General features: G+C 40.3%; 1 protein-coding gene across 3 annotated transcripts in view; it reads left to right on the top strand.

Annotated features, from left to right (window-relative positions):
• KLHL29 (kelch like family member 29) overlaps positions 1–12,820 on the top strand; it is a 395,104-nt gene that overhangs the window by 330,293 nt on the left and 51,991 nt on the right. For all 3 annotated transcript variants that reach the window (XM_042032873.1, XM_042032874.1, XM_042032872.1), the window contains one exon: positions 8,669–8,868. In XM_042032873.1, coding sequence (XP_041888807.1) covers positions 8,669–8,868 — 200 coding nt within the window. The remainder of the gene's footprint in view (positions 1–8,668; positions 8,869–12,820) is intronic.

Raw genomic sequence — 12,820 nt, 5'->3', positions numbered from 1 at the left:
TCATGCAACATCTCATGAAATGCTGGTGCAGGTGACCTATCTGTACTTACTTACATCTCACATCCCTGCCTAGGCTTAACTCTGTTAAATTTAGGGATGAAAGGGAACAGTTACCTAACAAGGTGCAGTTCAAGATAAATGAATCAAAAACAACAGATAAAAAAAACTTCCATGGCATAGAAACAGGAGCCATGTTCTTGAAAACTGTCTTTTTTGGGCCAATTCCAAAAGCCAGTCTTGCTCTAAAACAAGGGTGATCAAATCTCCAACTCCAACTTGCTTGTCGATAGCTCCAGGGATCAATAGTTCACTCCTTTCATTTATATCATCAAGGATTAGCCATTGCTGGATTGGGATAATGAATTTGAATTAATATGACCAGGTTATGATCATATCTGACCGCAGTGCCTCTTTTTGCTTGCACAGTGCTGAGCTTTGGTGTCTGAAATACTCAGAACAGTTCTCTGCAGTGTGGGTGGGCAGGGACTGATGGGGTGAGAAGAGCCACGTGCCCTTTCCTGCCTATACTGTGGCCATAGGTGATGTGCTGTTGTGCCTTTCACTGATGTCTCTGAATCTAAAAATACTGTAGAAAAGCACTAGCAACACCCTGTAGCTGCAGGAGAAAGAGCCAGTGCCTGACAGAATTAATTCTAATTACTGAAATGCTGATTGGGATCTTCGGGCACTGCCATAATCATAGTAGTAATAATAAATAATAATCGTGGTTATCATTATTTTATTATTGTTTTCCCTCTAGACATTGCAATGATGAGAAAGAGTCTTGGATAGACTACCTAGATAATTACTTGTATAAATTTCACCACATTCCTAAGAAATAGATTTATTAGCTGCATGCCAGCTCTGTGCTAAGCTGGTTTTTGATGGTGTAATAAATATCATTAAAAGAAATCAGATAGGAGTTGGGTAAGGGTTTGGGCTTTAAGTTTGATGAGAATAAATTTTTTATTCTGTCAACTTACTTTTAATCTTCCTTCCTATATAATCCCCTAGAACCTGCTTGCATTTTTTATTTACCTTTAACAAATAGTAGCTCTCACCCAGGTTGTTTTGCCACTGAATTAGGCTGCCAGAGATACTTGGAACAAGTTAGATCCCACACTATTAATAAGTTGGCCCAGTTTTTTTGCTTCTCCACTAGTACCTTGCGAGATGCAGTTTATTCTCAGTCCCTAGCAAAAGTCTAGGTCGTGAAACACTGTTCTTCCAAGGGCACTTGCTATTCACTTCTTCATTCACTTGCCAGTCGTTTAAGCCAGCATCTTCAAACTCATCATCTTCTTTCTTAAATCTCAGCAGGGAGCCAGATTTGCGCCTCCGACTGTGATCTCCGACACTGTAGCGTTACAGGCTGCCGCTGATCCCGCCTTTAGAAATGGTCCTGGCTGAGCATTTAGATTGTGTTCCATCAGTGAATGGCATTAAGGGTATATAGGAAACGTGGCTCTTTTGTTTGCTTTATTTTATTCTGGCCATGTTGTCCATGAACAAAAGCATTTGCTCTTAATCCCATTGCTCGTCTTGGTTTGTAATGATCATTTCTGTGATGGTGAATTAGCAGGAGCTGCTGGTGCGTGCCCGAGCACACAGCCATTAATTTTCCTGATTTTCTTCTGATAGAGCAGGTGCAAACCAGCAGCATTTGACTCTAATAAGTTACACTAGTCTTGCCAGATTTTGTTTGCCTGGAACAAGGAACATTATTTGTATCAACATCCTGATAAAAAGTGAGCAAATGGATTTGTTGGTCAGGTAAATTTTCCTGATGAATTTGCAAGCCTGTGTTTAAACAATGTAATTTATTTAATCTTGTGATTTTACTAGTTCTTTATTGTAATCATACAACAGCACCAATAAAGTACATGTTTTCTTCTCTCATGAGACAGATGGATAGTGACTGAGGCTCAAAGATAATGTTTATCTGCAAGATAGAATAACGAAGGCAGAGATTTGCAAGTTAATACATTTTGAGCTGATAAAACAATTCCAAAGGAGAAGCGATGCTGGGTAGTAATTTTTTTTTTTTTTTAAATCCTGTTTAATAAAACATTCAGTGCCTTATGACATACGTATTGCAATGATGTTGCTCTACAAATGTCCCTTCCTGTCATCATTTACATGATTGATTACCTTGAAGCTGCATAAACTTGTATAACTCAGTAAATAACCTATTACCTCAGTATGCACGTGTTTCTTGGTGCGTGTCATGGAAATATGTGTTGTATGTTTGGGCATCTATGCTTTTATATCTCATGAACATGTAATTATGATAAATCAAGATATCCAGTACGAAATACGACTTTTCATGTAGAATGCTGTGTCTGATCTGTAAGTAGCTGAAGGTTGGCTATAATTTATCAAAGTTTCTTTTTTGCTTCTCCCAAGATGCATAGACATATGGGTTTTGAACCATTAATGACTCTGAAGACCATAAAAAATCAAATAGTGGACAGTTAAGATGCAGCATCATTGCACTCTCTTCTTTGCCTGGAGTTTCAGTGCTTTAAGGATTAAAGTATAAAGTTCCACAATAAACAAGATGTTCAGTCTAAATTGTGTCAACTTGAACAGCAGTTTCTAATGAGCACACAGCTAACAGACTCTTAAGCCTCATGAGAAGCTGTCTACCCCAGTCTGGAGTCCTTTCTTTGGTAATCAAAATAATTTGACAGAGATAAAAAGAAGTAGCTTTTCTTCAGTTAAGTGCTTCATCTTACATGAAAATCTTGGATTTCCTGTTTTCTGTAGTCCTAAATACTGTCCAGGGAACAAAGCAATTTAATTTGATTTTTTTTTATTATCCTGTCTATCTTGATAGAAAATATATTGCTCTCTTATTATGGGAACACAATTACTGTAGGGTAAACATTTATATTCCTAATTATGAAAACAAGCCAGCAAGATCAGGATGTTGAGCTGATAGAGCAAATCCTGGGAGGGTGTTGGGGTGGAGAGGCTAGAAGGCATCTGGGTGACAGGACAGGCCATTGCTTTGGTCCATGCAGGGAGGGACCAGCCCCAAAACAGGGGCTTCAGTTTCCTCAGTCCAGGGTAGAACTGGAGATCCTGCCTGCTGCTAGCAATCCTGCAGCCTCCCATCAGCTCAAACATGTGCTATTAGTGGATGAGATTCAGATCCCTGAGTTGTGTGAGACCCTGAGCCATAAGTAGTCAAAGACAACAATTTTTTTTTTATTACACTACCAAAATGAGCATGTTTTCCTGTTTCTTAAAGATAGATTCTGAGTGAAATATGAAGAAAATTGAGGTCATATTATGGAGCTAGCTCTTTGCTGCTGTCTCCTGCTGGGAGAAGCAGGTAGTGGCAGTAGGCTCACAGAGGGACCTTGGAGAGGCAAAAGGAAAAAGATGTACACCAAGTCCCACTTGCCCAGGGAAATATCACAAATAACAATTCTTAATGTGTCTTTATTTTAAAAGATAATCATTTGTTTCAGTGCCCTTTTGGAGCACAAAGCTTAAATATACGTCATACCTCTGAGTCTACGGCACAGTGAGTCATATGGCATCGAATGTAAATAGGTGTCACAAACTGTGTCAGTCCTCCTGTTCCCAACCAGGCAGCCTGGGTGGAAGCTGAACCAACTGTTCCTAGGCAGTAATGTACATTTACATAAAATGTTTCACATTTTTCATGTTTATTCCGTGCAGATGGCTCCATTTTGAACATCCAGAATTTGTTTTGACTTTGCGACTGTAGCTTGTAAACAGAGCATTGGCTGGCATCTGCACCGGGTATAGGTAGCTTTTCGTATTTGATCTAAAATTGAGTGAAGCTGTAGCCAAACCATTAGTCAGTCAAAATAATGTTGCAAGCCAGTTAAAGGCAGCATATCCAAACCATGAGGGAAGGCTGAATGAGAGGCGGTAGCGCTGTCCATAAATTGACAAATTGATGCGCTCGCGGTGTTTCACTTACACAGCTACTTTAGCCAGACTCTAAATGTGGCTTTGCAAATCAAGGCATCTCACTATTAAATGTTTGAACAGAATCACACAGACGTTCTGTTATGGGAATGTGTTGATACAAATAATGCAGGAAAAACACATAGATACACATCTATTTATAACTCAAGATGCAGAAAACTTCAGTTGCATCACTATTAAGCATGAAAGCACTATGGCTGATTCTTGTCTATGTGTATTACATGTTTGGAAATGATTTTCAAGGACAAATGAATACCAAAAAATGTAAATTCCTCTACTTTTTCTTTTGTGAGTTCCACTACTAGATCTTGCAGATGAGGTATTAGGGTTATTTTTCTTGCTATCAAGTATTTAAACATTTTTTCTCTTTCCTATATATTAGCTAACAGAAAGGGACACTGATTCTGATTTGTTATTTGAGAGTGTAATCAAGCCATCTTTTGCTTTAAAGGGTTCCCTGTGCCTTTGTCTTCTCCAGTTGAAGCAATTAAATTGAAGGATAAGTAGCCAGACTGTTCAAAGGCATTGGCTTGATTTCGTTAGACTTAATTATTCCAGACAATGCAGAATATTTTTCAGTAACTCCCCCCTTACCCATTCAGAGTATATCTGTGCTTCCTGCTTATCTGCAGGTTCAGTTCTGCTTGCACATTGCTTAGGTCTATCACCTTGCTGAGAAATACATGATTTGTAAATCTGAAAGAATTCCCCAACAGCTACCATAAAATTAAGCTGTTAAAGAGCTCTTGGAGCTTGTTTAAATGTAGACCTAAACAAATCTCTTTGCTGTTTAGCTCAAGATAAATCTTTTTTAAAGTCCTGTTCTAAATCACTTCCCAATTTTAATGAGTTTATATATCAGCCTTTGCCAGATTTTTACTGTAGCTTTTCTCCAAGATTATAGCCATGATAAAGTAAGGACTAAAATTGTTTATTATATATTACTCTTCAGAAGCAAAACTTTTTCCCCCAGAGGCTGTTGGGAGAGCTATTGATTTTCTGCCACAATGTGAAATGTGTGACCTTTATAATATGAGCAATGATTACAAGGCCAATAAAATGACATCATTCTGTTTAAACTTTAGAGTTCGCCAGGCGAATAGCAGAATGTGCCACATTTAATGATGTCCATGGACGATAAGAGTGCATTGGCTGGCTTCAGATGAGACTGAAACATGAAGGAGGCAGGCTCTCAATCCCCAAAACACCTGATGTTTGTGCCAGGAGTTGGGGAACAGGAGTGTATGTACCAGGTAGAACTGTGACTTTTCCCAGCCCTTAAGGCAGGAAGTCGGGGCTTTTCTGGTAACAGACTTCTCTAAATGTTTGCATTTACTGATGTCACCAACAAAACTCCTCCTGTTGAGACACAGGATGAGCTATTTGGGGAACAACTCTATATATTGCTACAGATTTTCCCAAATCCACTGCATATGCATTTACAAGACTAAATTCTATTCTTGTAATACAGCTTTAGCCACTTCCTTGCAGTTCCTCTAGAGGAGCCGAGAGAAGACTCTGTCCCAAATAGATGAATTATGCACATCATTATGCACAGGGCATATGATATTCTAATATGTGTGAAAACAAGGAACACAGAAACCTTTAGTCAGGCTTTGAGGGGGATGCTACAACCAAATTCACTGAAATAATTTCATAAAGAAGTCTATGGGATTTCCCTTTTCAGTCACATCAGTCTGTTTCCCCACATTATGGTCTTCTCTTCCTTCAAATGCTTATTTTTGATCCATTAGGACCTGCTTCAGCCAATTCCCTGCCCATTCTCCAGCCTATACCAAGCCAGATCCCTGGTGTGGAAGCCAGGGTAGCTGTGATTTCCCTGTGCAGGCTGTATCCAGGCTGTACTCAGTATTTGATCCAGCCAAACATGGAGCCAAAGGGCTCGCTGCGTAGAAAGCACAAGCAAAACAGCACAACACATTCAAGGCATTGCAGAGGCAGGAATAGGGATAATTTTCTTTCCCATTTCTGGCTCATTGTGTAATATCAATAATCTCTGTAGCTTTGTATTATACTTGCCGTAAGTGGCTCTAGTGATTGATTAAACACCTTAGCTTTTCTTTGGCATTTAATCAATTGCAGCAGCAGTTTATTGCTCGGTGTATTACAAAGTAAAAGAGATTATTGCTTAATTATTGTGAAAAATAGCAGCTTGCAGTTGTTGCTAGCATGGGTACGTGTCTGCGCTGACACTGGTGTCACATCATCCTTTCCTTTGTGCCTCCTGGTCTCCGCGCTGGGTGCGATTGTGTGATTCCCAGCGGATCACACGCAGTCCTTCCCACAGCCAGTGCCAACACAGTGCAATTAGTGGCGTTAAATAAATAATTGCTTATGGTAGGGCTTCCCACAGTGCAAAGAGCTCGACTCTGTCGCTTGCTGAGTACCTCCTGAGTACGCCTGAAATTTTAGGTGGTGTGTTTATTACCCAGCCCATGTGAAAATGAGCTTACTGTCAGGTACAAACCACTTCTGGGAGCAGTTCAGCAAGAATTGCATCAGTGCCAACAGGTATTTTGACAGCCCAGAGTGCAGTACCAGATGTATGTACAACTGGAGATAAACCAGATATGGGGCATATTATTGGGGTGGGAGTGTGAGAAAGGAAAAAACCCAACATTTTGTCACATCCTCTTGAGGATCTAGGAAATGGCAACTCTTCTGTTTTGCCACCGGAGATTTTCTGCCTCGGATGCAGAATCAAATCCACGTGCAAGAGTTCAGAAAGAATACTGTGGTGTGATAAAGCATAAGGATTCAGGGTAGCATACACCTCTGTGCTTGTAGGTGTACAACAAGTGTCATGATCAGTATGTGTTCTTAGCATCTGCATGTGGGATAGGGTCTAACACACCTGTGTTGCTATGCAAAGGGACAGTTCAATATTCAGAATTTTAAAAACGGGGTTTAATTCCTTGGTTTGCTCCTGACTCTGTGATCATAGGCAAATGATTTTGTCTCCTTGTGCCTCAGTTTCCTCCTGTGAATGGGAGTAACCATTGTTCACTACCTTACAGAAGACTGTGAAATTAGGGACTGCTAGCTGATCCTCCATTGAAGATGAAACCTCTTTAAAGCCTTGATCCTGCAGAGATTCGTATGAATTAAAGCTGTGCCCTTGACTTGACCAGGGCTGGTCAATGGAAGACCAGTGACAAAGCATCCACTGCAAATTTTAAGCATTTTCCCAAATAACTTCAGATGTTGTTGGGGCATGTGGTTGGGGTGTTGTGTGGGAAGAAAACTGAACCTCGTATGTTGTTTATTTTTCTTCTGTGATGGTAGTAGAGGTCTGACCATCGCCTTTGTAGGCAGCTGTGTGAACCCAAGAGGTTGGTAGTGCTCATGGTAGCTTTCACTCACGCTTCAAGCTGGTGTTGCCTGTGAATAGTGATGCTTTGGCCAGTCCTTATCTGTCACGCTGCATTGTGTGCCAGTTTTGTGTCACTCGTGCGATGGCTTTTGCAAGTACTCGAGCAGAATTGGAGCGAGCAGACGTTGACTGTCCAGTGGCAGACACAAAGCTCATGTTTCTTTGAGAAGGTGCTGGATGGTCCTAACCATTAAAAGAGTTTATTTTCTTACTCCAACAGATTTCCCCTCCCCTCCTTGATGTTACCAAATTTATCATCACTTTTGTCTTTCAGGTGTAACCTGTGTTTAGTGTTGCAGACACATCAGCCATGCATTAAGAACTGGGCCCTTACTTTAATTCAGTATTACTTTCTTTTTGTCCAATAATTTCACAAGCACTAATGCACACTTCAAATGCAGGAGATACTTTGATCCCCAAATTGTTCAGCACTTCATGCAGGAAAAACCGTAGGCCACAGTCATGAAACTCCTAGAGGATGGCTGCTGGCTTCCTGTGGCAGAGCTGGTTGTTGTCCCCCCCTCTCCCTTCTTTGCTCTAACCATTTTGTCTGTCTAGCTTGTCTTGTATTCAGTTTTCAAAGCAATTGCCATGAAGGGCTTCCTTTTTTTAGTGCCTAAAAGGGAACAATAGATTTTTAGAATAAGCATATATTATATTATATATGGCCATCTGTATACCACAGATATCGAATTGATCATATCTATAATTTAATATAACATACTGAGAAGTTCAGGCTAAATAGGAATTTGTATTTTTTTTTTACTATTTTTTAATGAAAAGGTCTTTAAATGTATCCTTAAGTGCACATGACATCTAAAATTATTCCAGTGCTGGATTCTTGAAAAAGTGGATGACCTTTTCTCTTGAAATTGGAGAGTGGTTTTTCCTTCACGGTTATATTATTCACAGACTATGACATGTTAACCAAGATGTTAAAATGTATTGTTTCCCTTTGAAAGCTAAGCCCATTCCTCATTTTCATTAATGTTGGATCACTCATTTTCCTTTTTCTTTTTTTTCCTTTCTTTTCCTTTCCTTTTCTTTTGCAACTGTTTTTGCATGAAAATGCAAAGTAGCAATAAACAGATTTTTTGTAAGACTTGCTTTAAGACTCTTCTCTTTCAGATCCAGTTAAAGTTTTTAAGTTCAGTTATTTTAAATTCATATTCTTCAGTTCCGTAAACAAAAATAATGGAGAAATGTAATGAGGTGCAAAGCGATTTTCTAGCCCTCACTAATCAATAAAAGCCAAAAAAATGGGGATGGTGTAATGTCCATAATTTAATTGTCTGCTGTTACCAGGTCACCACGAGACAGCAGCAGAAGCGGGGAGAAGCTGGAATTGGCCATGTCCAACCTCACTGCGGATGTCCTGGAGTTACTCCTGGAGTTTGTTTATACAGGTTCTTTGATAATAGATTCAGCCAATGCAAAAACCCTACTGGAAGCTGCCAGCAAGTTCCAGTTTCATACTTTCTGTAAAGTCTGCGTTTCATTTCTAGGTAAGAATCACTGCATCTAGTGAGGCTTTAAGATCTTGTGTTAATGTTTGTAAACCTTTGAACAATTCTTAAAAGACAAGGAAGAAACCCAAGATGAAACAGAGTAAAATAAAGTAAAGCATCATTAATTTGATTTGTGATTTGATTTTCAAATGCTGACGTGATGGCCAGTGGAAAATGGTCTAGAGAAGTGTAGCCTGTTGCTTGAGTGGCAACAGCTTTCGTATCTTGGATAACCTGTTTTGTTGAATCTTGTTCTGTACTTGCAATCTTGGTGACATTTTGTTTCCCAGAGGATATACCTGCATAGATACCAGGCTGTAACACACAGGTTGCTTATAACTGTGACAGCATATTTGGGGTTCTACACCAGGCCAGCTTGGTCATACACCAAAAAGAGTTTGGAGGTGGGCTCCAATGGATGAAGAACTCCTGCAAATCTGCAAAAAAATGAAGGACTGCATTGCAATATCTGCAATTTTCTTGCATTTGTGAGAAAGTCCTTTACATGTCCAGTGTTCTAGGTTCAATGTTCATGGGGTTTGTTACTGCATACAGAGCTATGCCCTGATGTCATCCCAAAGGTGGGTGGAAGGAAAGGTTGCTGTGCCCACCCCTGGTAACTGGCATGCCCTGTGTGCATGGAGAGCATTTGTCTCAGTGAGGGTCTACAGAGCAACATCTTCATCAGTGCCTCGGTCCATCCTCTCGTGGCTATGAGAACTTCATTCTTCTTGCCAGAAGCACCGTATCATCCTGCTCCTTTCACTTTCCCTCTGCTTTCCAGCAGGGAGTATTTCAAAACAGTCCAAGATTTCCAGCTCAGCTAAGCTTTACTGGCCTGAACTGGAACCAGACAGACCAGGCACAGCAGAAGAGGAGCCAGAACTGGAGCTCAGCTGAAACACACTGGTTCAAATTCCTGTCTGTACCACAAGCCACTCCTTCACTGTCATAGCTGTAATATCAGTTTATGAGACAGTAATAATTTTAAAATTATTAACACAAATTTATTTAAAAAAAAAAAAACTGACCTTGATATTATATGAGTTACTTCCCAGGTATAAGTACCAGATAACCTTTTTTTGACATCTGATTTCTGCTTGGGCTTCCTCAACTCCCAGCTTGGTGAGGGAGACATCATTTCCTCTGAAGCCCAGATGAGCTGTTCTTCCTGGGAAGTTCTCATTTAAAATTGACATCTACTATTACAGAACGTGGAAGATGAGAGTTTACAAAATGTTGCACTCAAAAAACAAGAACAACAAAAAACCCTCAAATGAGTCCAGTTTACTGCTGTGTTAATTTTCAGTGCTAAGCCAGCCTGCTGGCAAGATGAGTGGTGTGACTAGGCTGGTACAATGCAGGCATCAGTAAAGAATCTCTGGCATTGTATTCTTTCCAACTTTTTATATGCCCCTTATTTCAAAGTCTGTTCTCAAATGGGTGGGTACTGGTGATGTGAAATTTATGCTTTGCAATCCTACCATGTAAACTGTGCAATTTGAATGAGGCTTTGGCTCTGGCATTGCTTGCTCCCAGCTTCCCTTCACCACCTTTTTACAGTGATTAGAACTTGCAGCCTTTCCAGAAACACAGGATGTGTTTAAGTTGTGCTATCACTGAAGATTCAGCCACAAAACCAAAATACACTTATTTCATTGTATCAGTGTGAGAGTTCTCTTTTCTGATAGTTAATATTTTAATTCAGTGAACCATGTTATGATATGAAATAGTAGAGTTGGTTATAAGTTCAGTGATATATGGAGAGTCACTGGAACTTTGTATTCTCATTTGGAGAATTCACGGAGTGTAATTGCTTATTTTTATTTATAACTGTGACTCGATTACGCTACAGAGACAGCAGAGCATTTGCCATCTGAAAAGTTTAGGGAAAAGCATTTTGTCTTCTCTGTGGCTGTGTTTTTATTTTTCACCTCAGCTACCTCTGCTCTACTCAAAGCAAAAATACGGTAAAAATCAGGGGGTTTTTTCCTGCAGCGTTTCTGGAGGGTTCACCAGTATAAACAGTGAATCTTTGCCATCAGTGGCCATGTCAAAATAGGGAGAGAAGGGAAGTTCAAAGTAAAAGCCCCAAATTATTAAGTCTGTTCAGCATAGCACAGCACAATCTCAGATGAAGTTCAGATCATCCTTTTTCAGCCAGGAAGATCCAGGAGGGTCCTGTCTGGTTGATGTCCAAACAGCTTTTGTGTCCCTATCCTGGTCCTCTCAGCAGCCTTGGGCAGAGGCACCCCAAATTTTCTTGTACTTTCTGGTGAAAAGATGTAGCAAAATGTGTCAGGAAAGTAGTTTCATTTCAATGGGAGACTTCTTAACCAGCTCTCCTGGGATAATTATGGCCATGTTCTCTCTCTTCCCCACATGCTGTCTCCTCGGCTTCTGTCTAGACCGTGAGAAATGACAACAGTTTTCTGCTGACTGATGCAATGATGGTCACAGGTTCATGCAGGCACCATATGATAACTGGGCAAATGTTTGCAAACTGGTCAGGATATCATAGGTATTTCCTCCACCCATATGGCTGAAGACTTGAGCCTTTTTTTCTTCTTTTTTTCCATATTTGTTTTACACTATCATCACAGTCATGGCTTGAATTGGGTTTCACACACCACCAGTGTCATGGTTTCAGCCCATGGTGCACGGACACCCATCATAGGAGGAAAATACTCTGAGCTTGTACTCAGCCTGCTGCTGATAAAGTAAAAGTATTCATCCTTAAGCCTAAAGAAGTTGGTGGAACCTGGTAGTTTCATGGAACAGAATAGGAAAGAGCAGGAGCTCTGAATTTTCTTAGTCTCCTGAGCAAAGAGCACAAAATCAATTTGGAAAGAGTATTAGAGGCAGCAGTGAGAAAAACTGAACAATGGACCAGTGATAAGACCTGCATGAGTAGGCACCTGAGGAAAGAAGAGGCATTTATGGTCCTTATGAATTCAAGAGAAAGTATTTTGGGCAATTCTTTTTTTCATCCAAGATGGAGCATTTTGAGCCAGCTGGAGAACTGCACTGCCCAGCACTGGAGAAACTATAATATATAAACTTCATATAAACGATTAATAAACTTAAACTATACCTGGAGATAGGAGAAAGGAAGAAGACTCTCACAGGGGAAGGGAAATCTTTCGGACAGTTCATTAGACAATGAATGCATCCAAAAGTCTTCGACCTATCTCCCATCTTCACATGCATTTTGGCACTAGTAGGAATACCTGAGGAGTAAGTTTCTCATCAGAATGTACACAGAGTACCACAAGGAAGTACACGTTTTGTGCTATTTTTGGTGATATCCAATTCATCATCTAGAAAGCCTCTCTAAGTGAAAATACAGTGCTTAATGCACACAGAGGGAGTGTACAACCACCACTGAGCTTCCACCATACTGTTACCACAATCTCACTGAGTAATCCTTCCTGCATACCATTTATCTCTGGCTTTATCTCAAGTCTCCCCACTCCCAGAAGTGCAGATGGAGCAGTCTGCCTGGCTGATTGTCTCCTGATGATGCTACACAGGATCCTGTTCCAAAGTCACATCTAACACAGTGGAAAGTACCAGCTGCTGATTGCATTATTGTAACACACATAGCAACAAATATGCTATCCAGCGCTGTCTCAAACCAGTGAGAACCTACAAGATTACATCTGATATCCTTAAAGTCCGCTCATGAGTCTGTTAAAAACTGCCCTTGAGCATTGGGAATAGCTTAGCAGTCAGCACTTGTGTTCTGAATGGAGGCAAGGCGAAACTTCACAAAAATGTGTTGTTTACAAGCCCAGTGTCACTGTGGCAAAACAACAATTACTGTAAACATGCCAGTGTCCAAAGGAAGTCAGCTCAGGAACAGATGGAACAGAATTGGTCCTTAGCTGTGTTTTTCATGCCAGCATTGAGAAGTACCCCTGGACTGCAGTCATTTGGGATGAGCTAT

This window comes from Corvus kubaryi, unplaced genomic scaffold, assembly GCF_017639235.1.
Source record: "Corvus kubaryi isolate FWS band 111438036 unplaced genomic scaffold, C.kubaryi_AGA036_p1.0 37354, whole genome shotgun sequence".
Lineage (NCBI taxonomy): Eukaryota > Metazoa > Chordata > Aves > Passeriformes > Corvidae > Corvus > Corvus kubaryi.
Note: the sequence above shows the minus strand (reverse complement) of the source record. Positions and strands in the feature narration are given on the sequence as shown.